The 23,550-nt window shown below is 50.2% G+C and overlaps 1 protein-coding gene and 1 long non-coding RNA gene across 3 annotated transcripts in view; one reads left to right on the top strand and one right to left on the bottom strand.

Moving 5' to 3' along the window:
* Positions 1-23,550, bottom strand: part of ZNF687 (zinc finger protein 687) — a 36,337-nt gene that overhangs the window by 10,945 nt on the left and 1,842 nt on the right. The window contains exons 1-4 of one of the 2 annotated variants that reach the window (XM_081173474.1): positions 11,919-12,259; positions 3,445-5,651; positions 2,244-2,422; positions 433-609 (exon numbers count right to left, since the gene is read on the bottom strand). In XM_081173474.1, coding sequence (XP_081029600.1) covers positions 433-609; positions 2,244-2,422; positions 3,445-5,651; positions 11,919-12,114 — 2,759 coding nt within the window. In that variant the 5' untranslated portion in view covers positions 12,115-12,259. Of the gene's footprint in view, positions 1-432; positions 610-2,243; positions 2,423-3,444; positions 5,652-11,918; positions 12,260-23,550 lie in introns of those variants that run through there. The other variant, XM_081173473.1, reaches the window with a different exon arrangement.
* Positions 12,204-23,289, top strand: LOC308575383. Its single transcript, XR_014002834.1, has 3 exons — positions 12,204-12,293; positions 20,405-20,869; positions 21,960-23,289. It is a non-coding gene; the product is annotated as an uncharacterized lncRNA (long non-coding RNA).

A 23,550-nucleotide genomic window follows, 5' to 3' on the forward strand; every position in this document is an offset into this window, starting at 1 on the left:
TCACTTTGGGTTGCCTTGGGCAAGATAACGCGACTAACAAATTAAATTAAATTAAATTAATGCTTCTGAACACCAACTGCTGCTGTGCTTGGGTCCTGCTTCTGGGCTTCCTATTAGGGCATCTGGTTGGCGATGCTGAGAACAGGATGCTGGACTAGATGGCCCCCTTTCTGGCCTGATCCAGCAGGGGTCTTCTTACATCTTCTTATGTAAAGTCCATCAGCTGGAGGCCCAAAGGCTCCCTCCCCATGATCAAGCCCTCCTTCCGCTCTAGTCATTTTTTTGACAGACACACAGGGTTGTGGCCAACTACCATATGTCCCACTCACAGTAGAGTTGTGCCCATTAATTTCAGTGGGTCAGCTCTGAGTAGCGCTAGCAGTGGACACAACCCAGACACACACACACACACACACACACACGCCATCTCACTTGGACTGCTGGTTGCTGAAGCCTGGGTGCTGGGTGTAAATATGGGCATGAGCGCTGGGGGCTGACTTGAACGCCATGGGGCAGATGGGGCACTTGTGGAAAACCTCGCAGTGAGACGTCTGGATGTGGGACTTGATGGAGTTCACTCCGCCAAAGACGACCGAGCAGCTCGGGCACCTGAGGACGAGAACCGGGAAGTCTTACTGATCAATACACCTAGCTGCCCATCACTAAAAACATTCCCTGGGCAGCTTACCAAAACAAAACAATGATTAAAACTGCAAAACGTGATCATTAAAATCAACAATAAAGGCATAAAAGGTTGCAGCTGATGCTCTGAGAAGACCCACTGAAATTAATAAATCTAAGACACAGTTATTTATGCATGCCAAATTATATCCATTTTGATTAGACATTACGGTTAACATTACGGTTAACGGTTACTATGTTTTGAACAGCTTTGGGTACCAAATTTGTAGTCTGTAAATAAAATAGCAATAACAACCTTCATTAACAACAATGGGTCTGCTCTGCATTGGAAAGACCCCAAAGGAAAATCTTCCTAGCAGTAAGAGGGGGCAGCCTGGTTTCAAGACACAGACACACACACACACACAGAGAGAGAGAGAGAGAGTGAAGGAAAAAGTATTCACTTTTGCTGATGAGACCACACAGAAGGTGGCACGTGAGCCTCTCTGGGGAGGCTGACTGAAAAGGACCTCTCCTTGGGAGCTACCTGCCTTCCTTACTTGGTGGAAATGACCAGAGGAAGCTTTGGAGGGGGAAAGCAGGGCCATTCCACTGGACAGTAAAAGTTGGCATCCCAAGTTAAGGACTGGCTGGAAAAGCCCTCCAAACAGTATCAAAGGTTCTCGCAACCTTCTCCTGCGGCAGGAAAAAGTTCTTAAGAAAACAACCACTTCCAAGGCCATAAACTGGAAAATATGGTGTGATGGCAGCTGAGCCCCACTTCCTGAATTCTACCTGGATGTTGGAGAAAGGGAAAAGGCCCATCCGGCCAGGTCCTGAGCAAAATAGATGGCCCAGCCCTCCTGCTCCCCCATGACAAGGGCCAGGGGGCATTGAGTGGAGATGATCTGAAGGCAGAGGAGGCCTGGGCCCGGTAAGTGAATGGAAATGAATGATAATACAGTGGTACCTCGGTTTACGAACTTAATCCGTTCCGGAAGTCCGTTCTTAAACAGAATCCAGAAGTCAGTTCTTAAACCGAATCCGTTCTTAAACCGAAGTGCGCTTTCCCTAATGAGGCCTCCCACTGCCAGTGCCCTTCCACCGTTCAGATTCCGTTCATAAACTGAGGCAAAGTTCACAAACCGGAACACTACTTCCGGTTTTGCGGAGTTCATAAACCAAATAGTTCTTAAACAGGACTGTTTATAAACTAAGGTACCACTGTAGTAATAATAATTGGTGGCCACTAGGGAACCATATGTACAATGCCACCAGGTTCCATGATGGAAGAAAGGCATGGATAAATAAGTAAGGGGGTGGAGGAAAAAGCCAAAATATCGAGCCAGCATCTTAGGCTCCAACGCCACCCAGACATGGAACATACAATGATCAAAAATAAGAAGCGGGAGCTACAGCAAAGCTTGCTTAATTCTCACATCACCGTTTTGACCTCCACTCCATGGATGCCCTGCTCTGAAATCAGGGGTGAGTGGGAAAAGGGGTCCTGAGTTCAGATTCCTGCTTCAGCGGCCAAATCATTAAAACAGGAATTAACTTTATCCATGTTGGGGGGAAGGGTCTGCCTTTCGGGTTTCCACTCACACTCAAGACACCCCTACCTGTAGCCTATCCTCCGGGAGAAATGGAGGCAGGCTTCCTTCAGGTGGGCCTCGAAGTTGGCCAGGAGGAAGTTCCCCCCGCATTCGGGGCAGACGTGAGGCGGGCGGTTCTTGTGCATGCGCTGGTGGGCGCCAAAGCTGCACCGGTTGGGCATAATCATGGGGCAGGCGTTGCACACCTTTGGGAAGGAGCAAAAAGAACAATTAATTTACATTGGCAGGCAGGGGGAGGGAGGAAAGGTGTAACGAGTGCTAACTCTGCCGCTGGCAAGGAACCGCAGAAACTGTGCCCTGGAATCAGGGCTTTGCCAATGAAAGAATGGCCGCTCGGTGCCAAATCACCTGTTCAATCCTTGTTGCCTCCAGGTAGGTCTAGGATTGCCCTCTGCCCAAAACCCTGCAGAGCCGCTTCCAGTAAGTGAGGACAATACTCAGCTGAAGTGGGGAGGAAGACTCTCAACCTGACCTACCTCCCGGGGTTGTTGTGAGGACAAGATGGGGGGGGGGGAGAACCCACATATACCATCTTGAGTTCCTTGGAGGAAAAAGTGGATCCACCCCCATCGTTCTGCCCGGACACTGAGGTCCAGGTCCGAAGGCCTCCTGGTGGTTCCCTCGCTGCGAGAAGCCATGTTACAGGGAACCAGGCATAGGGCCTTCTCAGTAGTGGCACCTGCCCTGTGGAATGCCCTCCCACCATATGTCAAAGAGAAAAACTACCACTAGACTTTTAGAAGACACCTGAAGGCAGCCTGTTTAGGGAAACTTTAATGTTTAACAGGTTATTGTATTTTAATACTTTGTTGGAAGCTGCCCAGAGTGGCTGGGGGATAATAATAATAAATGCAACACATAAATGTCACAAGGGCTATTACACAGAAGAGGGAGCAAGCTTGTTTTCTCCTGCTCTAGGGGGCAGGACTCAAACCAATGGCTTCAAGTTGCAAGAAAGGAGATTCTGACTAAAAATTAGGAAGAACTTTCTGACAGTGACAGCTGTTGGACAGTGAAAAGGTCTCCCTTGAAAGTCTCCATCCTTACAGGTTTTTAAGCTGAGGGTGGGTGGCCATCGTCATGGATGCTTTAGCTGAGATTCCTACATTGCAAGGGGCCGGACTAGACGGGTCCCCCCAACTCTATCCTATGAAATGCCAATAATAGTAACAGAATACCACCCTGACAGCGTTCCGAGCGCCCTCACCGTGGAGGCGGAGGCTGTGGCTTGCTGGAAGTGGGCTGCGAGGCCGGCTTTGTCCTTGCAGGGCTCCTTGCACTCCAGGCACTGGCAGGAGTTGGTGGTGGCCTGCTCGGCGCTGCCGTTCAAGGGGAGGACGGGGGGGTCGTGCGTGGCCGCCCCGCTGGCTGCGCCTTCCTGGGCGACGGCGGCCGTGGCGGCGGCCTTGCTGGCGTTCAGGGAGGCCAGAGAGACCAGCGGGGTGATGTCGGGCTGCCCGATCATCTGGTCCAGCGCGATGGGCCGCATGACCAGGTGGGAGCACTGCATGACCAGGCCTTTGTCCTTGTGTTCGCGGGCGTGGAGGAGCAGGCTGCACTTGTTGAAGAAGACCAGGCGCTTGGTGCAGTGGTTGCAGGTCACCTCGATGCGCATGCTGCGCCGGTCGTAGTGCCGCGCCAGGCTCTTCTCCAGGGCGAAGGCGTCTCCGCACTCCAGGCACCGGTACCCGAGCGGCGGGAGGGTCAGGCTGGAGTCCGCCGGGGGCGCCAGGTTGGGCTTGTACATGGGCAGCAGGTTCTTGCTGTTCAGGATCTTGTTGAAGGCCTCCACCAGGCTGGACTGGCTGCGGGAGATGACCGTGCCGGCCACGGTGGGCGAGGACTTCTGCGACTGCTGCATCACCACCACCGTGGTGCCGTTGACCTTCTGGCTGGGTCCGCCCGCCTGGGCCGACGCCGCCACGACGCCAGCCTTGGGGAGGGCCTGCGGCACCAGGCTGACGATGTTCTTGGCCATGGCCTTGCTGGGGAGCACCACTGCCTTCTGCTGGGCCACGCTGGCAGCCATCAGCATGGCGCTGCTGGCGTTCTGGATGGTGGAGACGGGCAGCACCGTCCCTTTGATCTTGGTCCCGTCTCCCAGCTGCACGCTGACCACTTTGGGCCCCTCCACAACCTTCGCGGGGCTGGCGGCCACCGCTTTGGGGCTGGGAGGCCCGGCGGCCATTTCTTCCTTTTCCGCAGAGGCGGGGGGCACGGGGTCCTCGGCGGGAGCGGCCTCTTGCGAGTCGTGGTCCGAAGGCGGCTTGGCGGCTCCCGGCTCCGTGTCGGAGGAGACCCTGGTGACCGTCCTGGTGATGCTTCCGGTCGGAGTCTTGATGGTCTTAATCCTCACTTTCAGGGGCCGCGAAGAATTGGACGAGGGGGAGCCAGCACTCTCGTCCTCGTCCTCTTCCTCGCTGGACGCATCTGGTGGGCACTGCACAGGCTTCTCGATGGGCTCCTCCTTCAGGGTCCCGACGCTGGAATGTTTTGGGGAGGTGGAGGGCCCGGGGCTTGCTTCTGCCTCCGGAGGAGAGCTTTTGAAGAGTGAGTCCCTGGGGCTGGAGGGAGAGCGCTTGACCTCTGGGGTGCCGTGGGAGCCGACGCAGAGGTTTGCGTCTGAGCCCGGCCAGGGTGCTATGGGGGAACCGTCTGTAGGGTAGCAAATAGAACCGGGCTTTGGGCAGCCCAGTGGACTGGCCCCCTGGCAGGGCGTCTCGCAATCGGACTCCTGTTTGATGGCTGGGGGCACCGGGGGAGCAGCAGGGGTTGGAGGGAGGCCCACACCTCCGCCGGCTGGGCATCCTTCAAAGGACTGTGGGAATGTTGGAGGGAGGGGCCCTGTGGCCTCCCCTGCCGACAGCTCGTGGCAGGCCAGCGGGGGGACCGAAGGAAGCACGTGGGGTGGAGAGAGGGGCCCCTTCTCCTTGGGCTTGCATTCTCGCGGCTGGTCAATGAGGTTAGCCTCACTGTCCTCAGGAGGGTCGGGGCTGAAATGGGAAAAGATGTCCAGGCTTTTGGCCCCCTTTTCTTTGGGGGTCCAACACTCTCCGTTGGCGGTGGCCACCCCTTCTGTGGGGCGCGTGGGGGAGGAATGGAGCGCCTCGGGGGCAGAGAAGCCGTTCTGCAGCAGGCGCGGCCCAACGACGTGGCTGTCTTTGACGCGTCCGTCCACGGGCTCCAGCTGCTCGGGGCAGACGGTGTTCTTCACTATGACGCTGACCGTGGTGATGTCGGCGTGAGGGAGGACGTGTTCGGGGACCACCGCCTCCACAGGGATGGGCTTGATGTGTGCCTCTGCCTCCTCGTGGATGGCCTCGTTGGTGTCGATGTCGGGAATGTCAAAAGCCGCCAGGAGGTCGTCAAAATCGGGGGTTTTCATGTCGCCCATGGCGAAGGATTCAGAAAGCTCTGGAAGGCAAGGAGGGAAAGGAAAACAGTTGCTCTTTCGTAGAAAGACAGGTAGCTCTCGTGTTCACAGACTACCTAGCCCAGTAGTATTGTCTAAAACAATATTTTCCAAACTTGGGTCTCCAGCTGTTTTTGAACTACAGTTCCTTTAAAAATATATATATTTATTTTTCGGTTTTTCAAAGATTTACAGACATACAAATTACAAAAACACAAATCTCAAATCTCTTTATAGAGAGAAAAATACGGTAAGAAGTTTTGGGACAACCCAGTGAATGTTCTGGTTACTCCAAAATTCACCGCCTTCTCTAAGCTGTAATTAAATAGCCTCTTATAGTAGGGTTGGGTAGAACTTGTCATTAATATGTCACTGTTTAAGCATTTTATGTAATTTGCCCACTGATTTTAAATTTTCTGGTTTTAAAATGCTATTATGGGTTGCATTTTTTCTTGGTCAAGTCATTTTGAGAATTTTTCTTTGCATAAAACAACTGATAAATGTAATAAATAGTGACAGTAGTAGATATAATAAGAAATAGCTGAGTATGCATCCGTTTAGGCCTGGATGGGACACCGCCGGAAGAACCACATAAATGGCTCTGAGCTGCCTCTTTCAAGAACTATGCAGGATATATTAATTACAAAAAGTACAATAGGCAGATAAACAAAAAGCACTGAGCTTCAGGTACGCCCAGCTTTCAAACTTCCTATGCAAAGAAACACGAAATAAGCTTTCTTATTATCTGCGCATGTTCTGTTGAGCCAAATCACAGTGACGCCTGTCCTGTCTCGTGTGGCTGTTATCAAGTTTGGCAAAAGTCACCCTTGTGGAGGGACATCCTTGAGTGTGGCATTGAAGAAACTAAAACTAATTAAAAGGAAAAAGCTGCGCGCTTGGACATGACCCTTTCGGCGTGTGGAAAGACGCACACATTTTTAAAAATGGCCAGCGGGCAAGTTTCAGAGGCAGAACTCACGCGTAATGCGTAGCATGGTTTGCTTCATTCGAAACAAACCGTGGTGCGAAGCGATGGTTTGCTTATTATGGCTTACCAAATGGGGCTTATTTGGGGCAAAACATGGCATGACGGCTGGTTAAAACTTGTTGCTGATCCCACCGGCTAGGGAAGAGCGAAGAATAGGCAGTGATCTCAGCGCCCATGGTAAACCATTAACTCTGGTGACATGACAATTGTTCGGCTTTCAAGAGGGAGAGTATTTTGCTTTCAAAGGGAATGAATGGGGCAGGCCCTGAGGGGCTGGTACTTAACCTGAAACTTTTATTAACCTGAAGCACCAGCTAACGGGGCTTCCTGCTGCTGCCGCGCCGCCGGAGCCCGATTTCTGTTCTTATCCTGAAGCAAAGTTCTTAACCTGAAGCACTATTTCTAGGTTAGCGGAGTGTGTAACCTGAAGCATATGTAACCTGAAGCGTATGTAACCCGAGGTACCACTGTACATTTCTATCCCACTTTTCCTCCAAAGGTGGTGCACACAGCTGCCCACTTCTTTTTTAAATCGTACAACAACCCTGGGAGGTTGAGAGCAGTACATGTGAAAAGGATCTAGGAGTCTTGGTTGACCACAAACTTGACATGAGCCAACAGTGTGACGCGGCAGCTAAAAAAGCCAATGCAATTCTGGGCTGCATCAATAGGAGTATAGCATCTAGATCAAGGGAAGTAATAGTGCCACTGTATTCTGCTCTGGTCAGACCTCACCTGGAGTACTGTGTCCAGTTCTGGGCACCACAATTCAAGAAGGACACTGACAAACTGGAACGTGTCCAGAGGAGGGCAACCAAAATGGTCAAAGGCCTGGAAACGATGCCTTATGAGGAACGGCTAAGGGAGCTGGGCATGTTTAGCCTGGAGAAGAGGAGGTTAAGGGGTGATATGATAGCCATGTTCAAATATATAAAAGGATGTCACATAGAGGAGGGAGAAAGGTTGTTTTCTGCTGCTCCAGAGAAGCGGACACGGAGCAATGGATCCAAACTACAAGAAAGAAGATTCCACCTAAACATTAGGAAGAACTTCCTGACAGTAAGAGCTGTTTGACAGTGGAATTTGCTGCCAAGGAGTGTGGTGGAGTCTCCTACTTTGGAGGTCTTTAAGCAGAGGCTTGACAACCATATGTCAGGAGTGCTCTGATGGTGTTTCCTGCTTGGCAGGGGGTTGGACTCGATGGCCCTTGTGGTCTCTCCCAACTCTATGAGTCTAGGTAGAGATGGCAACTTGGCCATGGCCAAATGGGGATTTGAACCCCCGTCTCCCAAGTCCTTGGCACCCCCACGCCTGAAGATGTGTTATTGAAGCAAGATACGGTTGCTGACAGAAACCATAGACAGAAACAGAGAAAAAAGCCAGGAATTCAAGACGGAGACGGGATTGCTCAACCTGATAGCAACCTCGGCAACAAAAAGCAAGCCGACAAAGGAATGCATCACAAAAGCCTATTTTGCTTCACGCTTTGGTGGGGACCGAGATATTGCTTTGGCGAATAAACAAGCCAATAAATATATTTTTTTATTTAAAAAAAACCTCTTTTGTTCCGTGCTTCAGCGACTAAGACACTGAGGAAATCTTTCTCAAGCCAGGAGGCCAGAGAGGTGGCATTTTTGCTGAAGCCCTTTTTAAATTTTTTATTTTAGTTAGTTTCTGGGTTTCTCCAATTTGAGGGGTTATTTCAAGAAACAGCTATTTTGAAGAGAGAGAAAAGGTGGTGGTGGGGAGACAGCTTTTCCTTTTCTTTTCCTGACCGACAAGATATTTTCTTGCACGTATGTTTTACTTCTGAAGGGAGAGGAGATATAGGCTCCATTTTTCTGTCAGGCAAAGCTTTCCCTGGGCATGAACTGGGGAAATGGCCTCCCGGGGCCCCCAGACCCGTCTGTCATGGAGGCCAACTGAAACGGCTGCTTTGCCAATAACTACGTGACACGAAGGGATCAGCTTCTGAGGGGGAGAAGGAAGGGGAGGGAAACGCTTTGACAAGAGGCGGACGGCCGCGTCTCCTGTTGTCCCAGGCCAGGAGAGCGTGGCTCACGATGAAAGGGAACGGGAGGCCTAGGACAAGGCCCAGACCAGGCCCCGGAGTAGGAAGCCTCTCCCCTCGTGTTGGCTTGCAGGGGAAGCTTCCTCTGGGCAGAAATGGAGGAGGAAAGGCTTCTTCAGTGGGTTACGTTGCAGCAAGTCAGGCTGCTGTTAAAAGTGTCGAGGGGAAGAAGGCTGAAGGGAAAAAAGATGGCCGCCCTCCCGCTCCCTGGCCACTCTCCGCTATTTCAGCCTCTCTAAACGGTTTTAAAGCAAGCCCTTCTTTTAAACAAAATGTTTTGCTGCCCGAGGAACAGGCCAGGGGTGATTTGGGGGCACTTCTAGGCAACCTGTTTTATTGAGCATGAGGGTAGTCTCCCTTCCCGCACCGTGACACAGGTTTGTTCACACATGACACAGAACACAGGCACAAGTCTTTGCATGCGCTTACTGCGTGCACAGCTACACATGCGCACGAACGCTTATACAGTGGTACCTCTGGTTGCGAATGGGATCCGTTCCGGAGCCCTGTTCGCAACCTGAAAGGAATGCAATCCGTGTCTGCGCACGCGCGGGTCACAATTTGTCACTTCTGCGCATGCATGTGACATCATTTTGCACATCTGCTCATGTGGCAAAACCCGGAAGTAACCCTTTCCGGTACTTCTGGGTCGCCACAGGACACAACCTGAAAAAACGTATCATGAAGTAACAAGAGATATGACTGTCCCCAGAATAAACTTAGTTGGTCTCTAAGGTGCTACTGGACAATTTTTAATTTTTTAAAAATTTTGACTCACAATGCGTTACATGCGAACAACTGTACGAGTGTGCCGGTTGACTCCATGGTACGCAGGCACACTCACTAAATGTGAACATCCCCAGGGAGACAATCCAACAGGTGAAGCTCACCCCTCTTTGCAACTCTTTTGCATTGGGAAAAGCCGCTCATGGTGAATTTCCTTTTCATAGCTCAGGGGTCTGCAACCCGCGGCTCTGGAGCCGCCTGCGGCTCTTTTACACCTTTGCTGTGGCTCCAGGGCGGATACTAGCGAGGGGAGGAGGCGCATTGTGTGCCCCGACACTCCCCACTGTGGCGGGCGCTGTACTGGCTGTGACGTTGCATGGGGCGGTGCGTGCGTTAGTCACGCACCGTCCCAACGTCACCTTCCCGCCCGCTGTCAGATCGGAGGGCAGCGGCGCGCATGCTTTAAATGTCGCAATGGTTTTGCGGCTCCCAGTTGTTGTTTTTCTTCGGAACCGGGTCCAAGTGGCTCTTTTTGTCTTAAAGGTTGCAGACCCCTGTCATAGCTGTTTGAAAGGCTCAGGAACTCTGCCAGGAAGAGGGAAATAAAAGGAGGCAACCCTAGCTGGCCCTGATGCTGTCATTAAAAAAATAAAATAAAATGCAACAAGGTTCAAGATTCACACAAACACGAATACTGCTTGATGATAACGACGCCCTTTGTGTCGCAGGGGGTTGGAATAGATGACCCCCGGGATTCCCTCCCAACCCAACAATTCTATGATGCAGGGCTAAAGGTAACGTTTGAATATCCAGCGTCACAGATATGATTTGGTGGGGTCCTTGAGAGAAGTGAGAGGGAGATGAGTTATAAAGAGCAGCACATCACAAATCTCCCCCTCCAAGATCCATTTCTGACATACCCCAACCTGGAACTGCCAGCCAGCACTCGCAAAAGAAAACATAAAATTGTGTCCCCACCAACAACACACAACTCAGTACAGCTAAAAGCCATGCATCCTGCAACGTCAGAAAAGTATGGTATAGAAATTTAATTTTTAAAAAATCTATGGCCTTTTTAACTAGGGAGGGGGTGTATTGTTTTGTTTGTTACTGTGTTATGTATTTTTGTGTTTTTCTACTGTAAACCGCCCTGTGATCCTAGGATGAAGGGCTGTATAGAATCTGAATTAATAAATTAAATAAAGTAACATGGTACAGGTCCCTAGACTATGCCACGTTGAGGACGCCAGGTAAAGAGCCAATGGTTCTTCGCAAACCCATTGTGAAAAGTGAGCATGTCAGTACAAGGTGTGGGTCTAAAAAGAGAAATTTAAACTTGGGCGAACATTTGTTCTCTGCCACCCTAGTTCTCCGATGTTATAGTCCTGGGGAGAGGCCTGGACCTTATCATTGCGCCCTAAATATCCACCTCTAAGCATCTAGCTTGTGGGTTATCAGTCTTACCTTCCCAAAAGCACTGAACACACCTTAAGCGCCGGACAGTGCTCCTTTTCAAAATGGCACCTTTTAAAAAAAGAAGAATTAACTCTGAATTTGGGGGCGTGAGCAGGCCTATCAACAGGCAGTATAGCAAAATGGAGCCCCCATGTTTAGTAACAGTGTACAGCGGACGCTCGGGTTGTGATCAGTGCGGGAAACAAGTTCGCAACCTACAGCGCCCCGTCTGCACATGCGCGGGTTGGGGCTTCTGCGCATACGCCAAAACCTGGAAGTAACCCGTTCCAGTACTTCCGGGTTCAGCATGGTGCGCAACCCGAAATCACGCAACCCAAAGTGTCTGTAACCCAAGGTATGACTGTACCTCAAAAAACCAGATTCTAGAAAGAAGCAGAGGACGGCCGGCCTGCCTGCCTGAAGCCACACCTATGGGCTTTTTAAGTGTAGGGGAGTGGTCCCTGACTGTGCATCCACCACACATTTGCAGGTCACTTGAAGCACATGGCTTCGCCCAAAGAAGCCTGGGAACTGTAGTTTGCAAAGGGTGCCGGGAACTGTAGATCTGCAAGGGATTAACTTCTGCTCCCAGAACTGGGGTGGGGTGAGGGCAGAGTGGGGGCGGGGAATGTGCTTTCTGTGTGCTTTGAATGCACTGCAGTCGCTGTTTCAAACAGGATGCCGGCTGGAAGGAGGTCTCTATTTAGGTCTAGTTTCCAATGCACACTCAAGTTTCAGAAGCACACGGACACAACACCGGGCCAGGCAACGTTAAACACGGAAAAATTCTCGCTGCAATAGGGGGGGGAAGCAAGGAGGAGTATGTGGGGCAGATACTCCTCCGCCCCACAGGAGGCTGGTGGGGCAGAGTAATGGGAAGATCTGCTTGGCGTTCCCCACCCTGCGAAGCTCCCAAGGAGCACCTGGGAATTGGCGGTGGGGAGGGGGAAGAGAGAAAGGGCGTGTTTGGTGGTTCCTCTCTGGTCAAGTGGCAGAGCAGGAGGAACCTGTTAAAAAGGCGGCACTAACCTTGCGGAGGTTTTCCTGGAGCAGTGGGGCGGAGGAGCCGAGGGAGAAAAGGAATCAAGCAGGAACGGAGAGGGGGGGGGGAAAGGGGGTGGACGTGGGCCTCCGGTTTCTGGCGACCGACGGGCAGGGGAGCCTGCGGCTGCTTCTCAGCGCAAGGGGGCAGGCCGCTGGGTTCGGCTTCCCAGCGTGAGCTCATGAGGTCAGGGCTCGACAGGGACAGCTGCGATGGGAGGGATGCCGGTGGGGGGGGGGCGAGATCGAGCAAAACAAGCACCAAATTCCCATGGGAGCTGAGCGAGGGAGCAGGCGCCAGGCCTACCTTTGCCGCGGCACATTCTCCTCCTCCTCTGCCAGCCACGCTCTGCAACTTAGCAGGTAGGGTCACGCCATGCGGCCAGGCCGGAAGCCGAGAAATTTGGCATAGATTTAGCTACCTTTGCAGAGGGAGGGAGGAAAAAGCCTTGCAGGTCTGCACAATTCACTGAGGAAGTGGGGGGCAGCAATCACAGCCGCCGCCCTCAAGACCCTGGTCAGCAACTAGCGTTAACAGAAGAGCCTGGCTGCAGGATCCGGCCAAAGGGGGCCCTTTCTAGCACAGCACCCTGTTTTCACAGCGGCCAAATGCCCCAAGGAACCTAAGATAGACTGCCCTTGGACCTGGAGGTTCTACACAAATAGCCTTGTTGGATCGGGCCAGAGGGCGGCCATCTAGGCCGGCATCTGCTGCAGAAGGGAGCCTGCAAGGACCAGAGTGCAAATCTCCTCTGCTGTGATTTGCAGCAAGAGGCATTCAGCAGCATTTGGTGGTTTTGCCCACCAGGACTGGGCCTCCAAGAAAACGAAGTGTTTTAGGCCAAGGCCCACTGCCACACCCGGTTTTGCCTCTGGGGCTGTGTGGAGGGGCACACAGCAGCAACAGTCAGGAGAGGTGTGTTTGGGGGAGCTGACCCAGTGGCAGTCAGCTGCAGACCCTCTGAACCAAAATAAAGGCAGGTTTAGGAAAGGTTGCCCAAACACAGCGGAGAAAAATGAGGCAGCCTGGTGAAAACTTCCTTTGGGAAAGGTGAAATACGCGCATTCCAGTCTAGCATTTGCATAGTCATAGATTACATCGGATTCGAAACCTGCAGGACCAGAGATTTTTAGAAGACTGGAGTAAATATATGAATTATTTGAAAAGTAATTGTGATGAACAGATTATGCTAGTAGGTTTGGAAGGTGGGCTATTCTAAATATTGCAAGAAAGACTATGAGAAGAACTATTAGTTAACGATAATTAAGAGTAATAGAGAAATTAAGATATGCAGAATAAGTGATAAAGAACGGAAAATCATCGGAGGTGTTGACGGACGTCTAAAACATTGTATAAGATGAAAGTTATGTTATTTGACTGTTGGAACTGATATGTTAAAAAACCAATAAAAATGTGTGTGTGTGTATATATATATATATATATATATATATATATATATATATATATTACATCACCTCGCCCCCCCCAAAAAAAACAAATAATTCAGTGAGCCCCCTTGTGAGGAATGGGGGGTGGGAAAGAAGAATCAGGGCTGCCCTGCCTTTCAAGGCTGGTGTAATATTAATAGTTTTGAACACAGTTGTACAAAACTAGGACACTTGGTGGTATGCGAGTCTGTGCACACACAAAGGTAACTTTTGTATTTGTACTACTGGCAAGCTAGTTGTCCCCCATCTTATATTTGTGCAGCTGTTATTCCTGTCTAAGTGCAGGACCTAACATTTGTCACTAGTCATACCTTGGGTTACAGACACTTCAGGTTGCGTTTCTTCGGGTTACAGACGCGCTGAAACCCGGAAGTATCGGAATGGGTTACTTCTGGGTTTTGGCAGTTGTGCATGTGCAGAAGTGCCAAATCGCAACCCGTGCTTGCGCAGACGCGGTGCTGCGGGTTGCGAATGTGCCTCCCGCACGGATCACGTTCGCAGCCCGATCGTCCACTGTATTGAAATTCATTTTGCTAGTTTTAGCCTACTTCTCCAATCTATGAAAGTAATTTTGAATCCAGATTCTGTCTTCTGCAACATAAGCTACCCGTCCCAGTTTGGAGTCACCTGCAAACTAGATGAACATCCACTCAATTCCTTTGCCCAAGTCATTTATAAAGACATCATTGAACACCAACAGGCCCAGGACAGAACACTGTGGCTCCCCACTCATCATTTTTTTCCAGGATGATGGGGAACCATTTGTGAGCACTCTTTGGGTTCGTTCAGCCAGCCAGAAATCCACCTAACAGTTACCTCATCCAGCCCACATTTTTCTAGCTATATTATGGCAGACTTTATAAAAAGCCTTACTGAAATCAAGATATACTACGTCTACAGCATCCCCCTGATCCACCAAGCTTGTAACTCTATAAAAAAAAACAAAGAAATGAGTTTGGGCTGCTTCTTCTTCTTTGCATTGTTTATTTTATTTTAACCAGATTGGGCATTGCTTTCTTTTCAGGTGAAGACAGAGGCAAAGAAGGCATCGGGCAGTTCTGCCTTCTCTCTGCAACCCAGTAGCATTTTTCTGTCTTTTCCATGCAGAGGACCTACCGCTTGCTTGTTCCTCTTGCTTCTAACATAGCCAAAGAAACCTTTTATTCTCATTACCGTATTTTTTGCCCCATAAGACGCACTTTTTCCCCTCCAAAAATGAAGGGGAAATCGGGGTGCGTCTTATGGGGCGAATGCCTGCAAGCCTCGCGCGCCCTGCAGGAGGTCCCACCGGGTGCGCGAGGCTTGGGGCGGCAGCGGACTGCTTGCGCGCACCTAGAAGCTTGGGGCCAGCTGAGCTCAGCACGCCCCAAGCTTCTAGGTGCGCGCAAGCAGTCCGCTGCCGCCCCAAGCCTCCCGCACCCGGCGGGACCTCCTGCCGGGTGCGGGAGGCTTGGGGCGGCAGCGGACTGCTTGCCGGCATGCAGAAGCTTGGGGCGCGCTGACCTCAGCACGCCCCAAGCTCCTGGTGTAGCGCAGCGCACCTGGGGGGGAAATAAAAAAATTTTCCTTTATTTCCCCCCCTAAAATCTAGGTGCGTCTTATGGGCCGGTGCGTCTTATGGGGCGAAAAATACGGTATTTTTAACCTACCTTGGAAGCCTGAGCTCAGAGCACCTGCTCCAAACTATCTGGTGCATTACTGCAAAAGGGAATGAAAGCAGACATCTTCTCTTTTAACAAGGGCTGGTGGCTTTTATCCCAGTTTCAAAACCCCTTTATAGTTCCTTCAATATCTCCAGAAGGCACCTCTAGTCCAGGCACGGGAAGTAGACTAATGTCTCTTCAAACCTCACTGTTATCATTCAGCAAATTAAAAAGCTAGGCTAACTCATCATTAAACAGCAGGAGGGGGGCTGATTCCCACTGCAGAACTTAATCTATTTTTAAAAAAAATATGTTTATCCTGCAATTAGTACAAGATCACACAGCTGTGATCGATCCTGGGTGTCATGGACTTTGAAGAAACACAAACGCAGGACATAAGGGTGAAACGAGCTGAGAAAAAAGGCACATTTGGCAAATCCACACTGTGATCAACTCCCGCCCGGAAACCTATGTCCTCACTGTGGAAGCATGTGTGGATCCAGAATTAGCTTCCACAGTCACTTATGGACACACTGCTAAAACTGTGTTCATGGAAGACAATCTGACTCGCTCACAAGTGATTGCCACAACTACCCTGTGAGGTAGGTTGGGCTGAGAGTTAATGACTGGTCCACAGCTACTCACAGTGCGTTTGTGGCTGAGTGGGGATTCGAACCTGGTTCTCTCCCTGTTCCCTAGTCTCCAACCACTACGCCACACACTGGGCCTCCATGTTAGGGGCGAAAACTCCCATCAGCCCCAGACAGCAGGAGGCTGGTGGGAGTTTTACTCCAAGACATCTAGAGGGCGCCAGGGCTAGCTAATTCTTCCAGTTGCCTTGGAAGGCTGAGCAATCCTGTAATCCAACGGTTCTCAACCTGCGGGTCCCCAGATGTTGTTGGACTACAACTCCCATCATCCCTGAGCCCTGGTCTTGCCAGCTAGGGGTGATGGGAGTTGTAGTTCAACATCTGGGGGCTCACAGGTTGAGAAAGGCTGCATTCATTCACAGTGACCTTTTCATGCTCACACAAATACATGCACTTTTTGGATGTTCTGAGCACACTGCAAAATCAGAACAAGTTCAGATTACAGTGGTACCTCGGGTTACATACGCTTCAGGTTACAGACACTTCAGGTTACAGACGCTTCAGGTTACAGACTCCGCTAACCCAAAAATAGTACCTCGGGTTAAGAACTTTGCTTCAGGATGAGAACAGAAATCGTGTTCTGGCTGTGCGGCAGCAGCAGTAGCCCCATTAGCTAAAGTGGTGCTTCAGGTTAAGAACAGTTTCAGGTTAAGAATGGACCTCCGGAACGAATTAAGTACTTAACCCGAGGTACCACTGTAATAGCAAGCAACTGACACAGGTTACTGTTCCAACAACAATAAACCAAGGAAATCAAAGTAATGTTAAGAGTGTGTGCACACATGTGGTTGGTGTGTGTGTGTGTGTGTGTGTGTGTGAGAGAGAGAGAGAGAGAGAGAGAGAGAGAGAGAGAAAGAGAAATCACTCAGAGAAACAAACCTAGCCACCTCCCTTTTCAGAAGCTACCTGGGGGGAGTGGGGGTTAATGCAGAAAAGAACCCACTAGGAACAGGCATTTGAGATTCCAGCAGGATATCTAAAGACCTATCAAGGAAAATCAGCATCTAAAAAATCAGGGGCTGTGAAAGGAAAGGGGTATTCTTCCAAGCCATCGCCTCTGATAGCAGGACCTCCTCTTAAAGATTTTAGGTTTAAATGCAAGGCATTGTTGGGTTAAATGCAGGACAACTACCCACCCAAAAGGAAGCATTGTCATCGCAAATTAGCTTCCATTCTTCTCCTGAATGAAAGGGGGGGTGGCTTACTCTAATGCAGAGAATGCAATATATATCCAGAAGGCAGCTTCTAATAAGGCTTCCTTTCGGCCTTTTGAGCTTGTTGGGGAAAGAGAAGGCTTTGTGTGGCCTGCCCTCCACTGCCTGTTGCTTCCCACCCCACCTGCTAGGAACAGCTGCACAGCATGGGCCCCAACTCCCGTGGGGCGCATGTGCGCAGTGGGGCTCTGGTGCTGAGCATAGAGGGTATGTAGCAGCTGGCCCAAGGCCCAGGAGAAAGGCAGACCCCGTGGCTCCCCAGAGACTCCAATTTCCTCCCTCCTTCACCCCCTATATGAGGCCGATAAAAATCCCCACCATGCTCATTCTGACTGTAAGCTCCTTTATTTCCCCCCCTAAAATCTAGGTGCGTCTTATGGGCCGGTGCGTCTTATGGGGCGAAAAATACGGTATTTTTAACCTACCTTGGAAGCCTGAGCTCAGAGCACCTGCTCCAAACTATCTGGTGCATTACTGCAAAAGGGAATGAAAGCAGACATCTTCTCTTTTAACAAGGGCTGGTGGCTTTTATCCCAGTTTCAAAACCCCTTTATAGTTCCTTCAATATCTCCAGAAGGCACCTCTAGTCCAGGCACGGGAAGTAGACTAATGTCTCTTCAAACCTCACTGTTATCATTCAGCAAATTAAAAAGCTAGGCTAACTCATCATTAAACAGCAGGAGGGGGGCTGATTCCCACTGCAGAACTTAATCTATTTTTTAAAAAAATATGTTTATCCTGCAATTAGTACAAGATCACACAGCTGTGATCGATCCTGGGTGTCATGGACTTTGAAGAAACACAAACGCAGGACATAAGGGTGAAACGAGCTGAGAAAAAAGGCACATTTGGCAAATCCACACTGTGATCAACTCCCGCCCGGAAACCTATGTCCTCACTGTGGAAGCATGTGTGGATCCAGAATTAGCTTCCACAGTCACTTATGGACACACTGCTAAAACTGTGTTCATGGAAGACAATCTGACTCGCTCACAAGTGATTGCCACAACTACCCTGTGAGGTAGGTTGGGCTGAGAGTTAATGACTGGTCCACAGCTACTCACAGTGCGTTTGTGGCTGAGTGGGGATTCGAACCTGGTTCTCTCCCTGTTCCCTAGTCTCCAACCACTACGCCACACACTGGGCCTCCATGTTAGGGGCGAAAACTCCCATCAGCCCCAGACAGCAGGAGGCTGGTGGGAGTTTTACTCCAAGACATCTAGAGGGCGCCAGGGCTAGCTAATTCTTCCAGTTGCCTTGGAAGGCTGAGCAATCCTGTAATCCAACGGTTCTCAACCTGCGGGTCCCCAGATGTTGTTGGACTACAACTCCCATCATCCCTGAGCCCTGGTCTTGCCAGCTAGGGGTGATGGGAGTTGTAGTTCAACATCTGGGGGCTCACAGGTTGAGAAAGGCTGCATTCATTCACAGTGACCTTTTCATGCTCACACAAATACATGCACTTTTTGGATGTTCTGAGCACACTGCAAAATCAGAACAAGTTCAGATTACAGTGGTACCTCGGGTTACATACGCTTCAGGTTACAGACACTTCAGGTTACAGACGCTTCAGGTTACAGACTCCGCTAACCCAAAAATAGTACCTCGGGTTAAGAACTTTGCTTCAGGATGAGAACAGAAATCGTGTTCTGGCTGTGCGGCAGCAGCAGTAGCCCCATTAGCTAAAGTGGTGCTTCAGGTTAAGAACAGTTTCAGGTTAAGAATGGACCTCCGGAACGAATTAAGTACTTAACCCGAGGTACCACTGTAATAGCAAGCAACTGACACAGGTTACTGTTCCAACAACAATAAACCAAGGAAATCAAAGTAATGTTAAGAGTGTGTGCACACATGTGGTTGGTGTGTGTGTGTGTGTGTGTGTGTGAGAGAGAGAGAGAGAGAGAGAGAGAGAGAGAGAGAGAGAGAAAGAGAAATCACTCAGAGAAACAAACCTAGCCACCTCCCTTTTCAGAAGCTACCTGGGGGGAGTGGGGGTTAATGCAGAAAAGAACCCACTAGGAACAGGCATTTGAGATTCCAGCAGGATATCTAAAGACCTATCAAGGAAAATCAGCATCTAAAAAATCAGGGGCTGTGAAAGGAAAGGGGTATTCTTCCAAGCCATCGCCTCTGATAGCAGGACCTCCTCTTAAAGATTTTAGGTTTAAATGCAAGGCATTGTTGGGTTAAATGCAGGACAACTACCCACCCAAAAGGAAGCATTGTCATCGCAAATTAGCTTCCATTCTTCTCCTGAATGAAAGGGGGGGTGGCTTACTCTAATGCAGAGAATGCAATATATATCCAGAAGGCAGCTTCTAATAAGGCTTCCTTTCGGCCTTTTGAGCTTGTTGGGGAAAGAGAAGGCTTTGTGTGGCCTGCCCTCCACTGCCTGTTGCTTCCCACCCCACCTGCTAGGAACAGCTGCACAGCATGGGCCCCAACTCCCGTGGGGCGCATGTGCGCAGTGGGGCTCTGGTGCTGAGCATAGAGGGTATGTAGCAGCTGGCCCAAGGCCCAGGAGAAAGGCAGACCCCGTGGCTCCCCAGAGACTCCAATTTCCTCCCTCCTTCACCCCCTATATGAGGCCGATAAAAATCCCCACCATGCTCATTCTGACTGTAAGCTCCTTATGGGCAGGGACCTAATGCCCTTTTGTCGTTGCTGTTGCTGCAGTTGTTGGCACTCAGGTTAGGTAAAGGTAAAGGGACCCCTGACCATTAGGTCCAGTCATGACCGACTCTGGGGTTGCGGCGCTCATCTCATTTTATTGGCCGAGGGAGCCGGCGTACAGCTTCCGGGTCATGTGGCCAACAGGACTAAGCCGCTTCTGGCGAACCAGAGTGGCGAACGGAAACGCCGTTTACCTTCCCGCCGGAGCGGTACCTATTTATCTACTTGCACTTTGACGTGCTTTCAAACTGCTAGGTTGGCAGGAGCAGGGACCGAGCAACGGGAGCGCACCCCGTTGTGGGGATTCGAACCGCCGACCTTCTGATCAGCAAGTCCTAGGCTCTGTGGTTTAACTCAGGTTACATGTGTGCAATAAAACCACACAGGCCTTAGACCACGTCAGACCGTTGGCCCACCTAGCTCAGTGGTGTCTACACTGACCGGCAGCAGCTCTTGAGGGTTTCAGGCAGGAAGTCTCTCCCCAGCCCTCCTTGGAAATGCCTTCAGGGACTGAAACTTCGGCAAGCAAAGGCTAATGCTCCATTCCTGTGCTACTGCAAGCTTCCAGCCCTCGTGGTTCTGAACAAAAGACTGGTTTAAACAGGGACACATGAAGGTGTCTTTTACTGAGTCAGACCTAGCCCAGTATAGTCTACACGGACTGGCAGTGGGTCCCCAGGATTTCAAACAGGGAGTCACTTCCAGCCCAGCCTGGAGACGCCTTGGGGGATTGAGCTGGAATCCTTCTGCAACCCAAGCAGGTACACTACCACCAAGCTTACTCCACAGGGAAGGGTAAACATGCCAACGATGGAAATAGATTTCTCTCTCTTTTTTTTAAAAAGGATTTAAACACACAAGCAACACCGATCGCCCGGCCTGGGAGGCAGCGATGGACGGACAAGCCCAGCTTTTTCATCTCCTCAGCTCGCGAAGCAAGACGCAACACGCCAGGCGAGGCTTGGGGAATGGACAAAAAACAACAAACAAGGCCTTGGACGGAGGCCTGGCAAGGAGGCCGCTGTGCCAACCTCAGCCCTGGCTGCAAAAAGGGGCAGAGTCAGAGGCGGGGAAAGCCATTCTGCAAGAGCTTTGCAGCGCACGGGGATCGGCTGGAAAGAGCTACAAAACCTGTTAGGAGTTCATCCTGTCTTCTTAGTCTCTCCCTTGGCATTTTGGGAGTGGAGAGGAGTATTCGGAGGGGAGGAGGCTGTTTTAAAGATCACTGCAACTCAGGAGACAACCTGGGGTGCCCATTTCTGCTCCTGGGCATTTGAGGCCGAGCTCCTGAGATGAAGGCTTCAGCTCAGGTAAAATGTCCCACGTTCAAGCCCTGGCATTGTTGGGCAAGATCCATACCAGAAACCCTAGAGAGGCACTGCCAGCCAGTGTAGGCAGCATGAGCTAGAAGGACTAAAGGTCTGCTTCTGCAGTAAGGCAACTTCCTACAGTACAATTGAAAGCCAGCCATTCATTCACAACCCTGAGGACTAGAATCTTACTTCATCTTCAGGAGAAGCCTTGTGGGAGAGCAACCACCTTGCATGTAGAATATGAGTTCAATCCCAGTGGCATTTCCAGGCAGGACATCCTTCACCCTGGAGATACTGGTTGATGGGGCTAATGGGATTTGGGAGTCCCAACAACATCCAGTGGAGGGGCGCAAAAGCAGTCGCCCCCCCCCCCGGTACAGAAGGCAGCCAAGGTGTGCAGAAGGGCACACTTGGAGATTATTCACATCAGTGATCTTCAACCGTGGTCCCCAGATGTTGTTGGGACTACCATTCCCATCATCCCTGACTATGCGGCAAAGACATGATGGGAGTTGTAGTCCGACAAGGTAGACGGACCCCGATTTAGACGACTGTTTATTATTCATTTCGACAATTTATATCTCACTTGAATACAGTCGTCTCCAGGAGGCAATGAAGCCAAAACAAGTTAAAACTATAAGAACCAGAGTTCGGTTAAAAAGCCTGCCACAATTTTTAAAAGTCTTATGTTAGTGCCGGAGGTTCACCGGGTACAGGAGGGCCTGTCTAAAGGGAGTTGCACAAAATCACCGCACTGAATGCACAGCTCCTAGGAGGCACCCAAGTTATAGGGACCACGAACAGTGACTCCCCTCAGAGATTGATCAAAGGGATCAGGAGGTCCTAATATGATGCTGTTGGGGCAAGCAGACCCCCCACCCCCTATTTCCAACCACCAAACCCCACACCTCTAAGGGAGATGGAAGAAGCAGCTGAGATCAGACAGCTCCCAAATCAACACAACCCAGTCTTGCACTCTGCTGCCCAGGGCTCAAAATCTGTATCCTGGTGGTTCAATCTAGACCCCACCTTTTCCATTCCCTCCTTTGCCCCTTCACCCCCAACCTGAAGCGTTTTAATATTTCAGATTAAAAACCCGTCTGCTGTGGCCTTCAGCTGAAGTCTGGCACACGATTAAATTCCAGTTGTCTTTAAGAGACTTAAGCCTCGACCATCTGCTAACTACCACGGAGACACCCAAGTGGGGAAGGAAAGGAAGGCCCGGAAAAGTGCATTTTTAAAGAGAGAATACAGAAAATAAAATAAAAAATTGGCAGGCTTGGTGTTGCGTTTCAAGGGTCTCAACATTAGCATAGTGGGCAGACAGACAAGGGAACCTGTGAAGCCTTAAAAATCCACGTTATCTGGATAGCATCTGCTCTCAGGGCCAACGAAACAAACAAGGCCAGGATTCGAAACAAGGAGAACCACATGACAACGCCTGCCCTTGACTGTACAATTTCAAGATGCTGATGGAAAGTCACATAGCAAAAATTCCCTGAAAGCAGAAAGTTAGCATCTCAAGGAGGAGCCTTGCTTTCTTCCTGACATGCTGTCTTTTGGGTTCTTGGTTCCCAGCCCACTCCACCCTGCCATTTTCATTGCTGTTGGGTTTGCATTTCAATTCCTGAATGTCAGCACCCATGCTCCGATCAGGAATGCCGGTTCGCAGAAATTACCGGCACCCATTTAAAGCATACGCGAACCCGCTGGGAATTTGGGACACAGAATTAATGGTGTCCAACGCAACTCAAAAACATTGATGGCCAAATTGGCATCAATTTCAGAGACCTAGTGGGAAGTTTGAGAAGATATCCAGTCCACCAGATGTTGCTGAAATAGCCAGACTACTAGCTGTTGGGATTTGGAGGAAACTGACAACACCTGGAGCGCCACGGGTCCCCCAGACCCTGACATAGCGCAAAACCACAATTTAGGGAAGATTTTCCTGTATTTCCTCCCGGATTTATTTTCAGTTTGGAGGGAGGGGGAGGGTTGTGCCTACTCAACAGCCTGTAAACACAAACTGTCCGCAAACAGGCTAACAACAACAACCCGATATTTATTTACGCGAGGAATTGATTTATTTTTCAGGTTTTAGGTATCAATTGGCTGGTGGTGAGATACAGAATTCAATAAGGGGTGATGGCAAACCTCTTAAGATTTCTTCTCTTCCACCTCCACGAAATCCTGGGAGAAGGAAGTCTCACCCCCTCAAAAAAAACACCCCATCACAACTGTTGTGTATCTTGGGAGGAAATTTTTTTCTTTCACCCAACCCCCAATCTTGAGAGAATGAAGTTGTTCACTCCTCTCAATAAACTATATGCTTTATATATATTTGTGTGTGGCAATATTAAAATTTTCCTCGGATTTTTTTGGGGGGGCAGCAGAGAAGAAAAGGGATCTGGAAGTTGCTCTCCCAGGGTTGTTTTTTTCTACTTTTGCTGTGGGGGACAGGGTTGAAGAAAAGGAATAAAACAGTTTAACTTATTTAAAGGAGTTAAAATCTGGCATTGCTCTCTCAAGTCTACTCTGCTCCCCTAAACTGTTTATTTATCCTGAGACCTTCTGCATGCAAAGCGTGTGGTCTACCACTAACCTATGCACCCCCCCTCAATTTCTTTAATATATACAGGGGGAGAGAAATTCCAGGTCCCCCCTCCATATTCCTTTAC

This window comes from Podarcis bocagei (assembly GCF_964188305.1).
Source record: "Podarcis bocagei genome assembly, chromosome: 16".
In the NCBI taxonomy this organism is placed as follows: domain Eukaryota; kingdom Metazoa; phylum Chordata; class Lepidosauria; order Squamata; family Lacertidae; genus Podarcis; species Podarcis bocagei.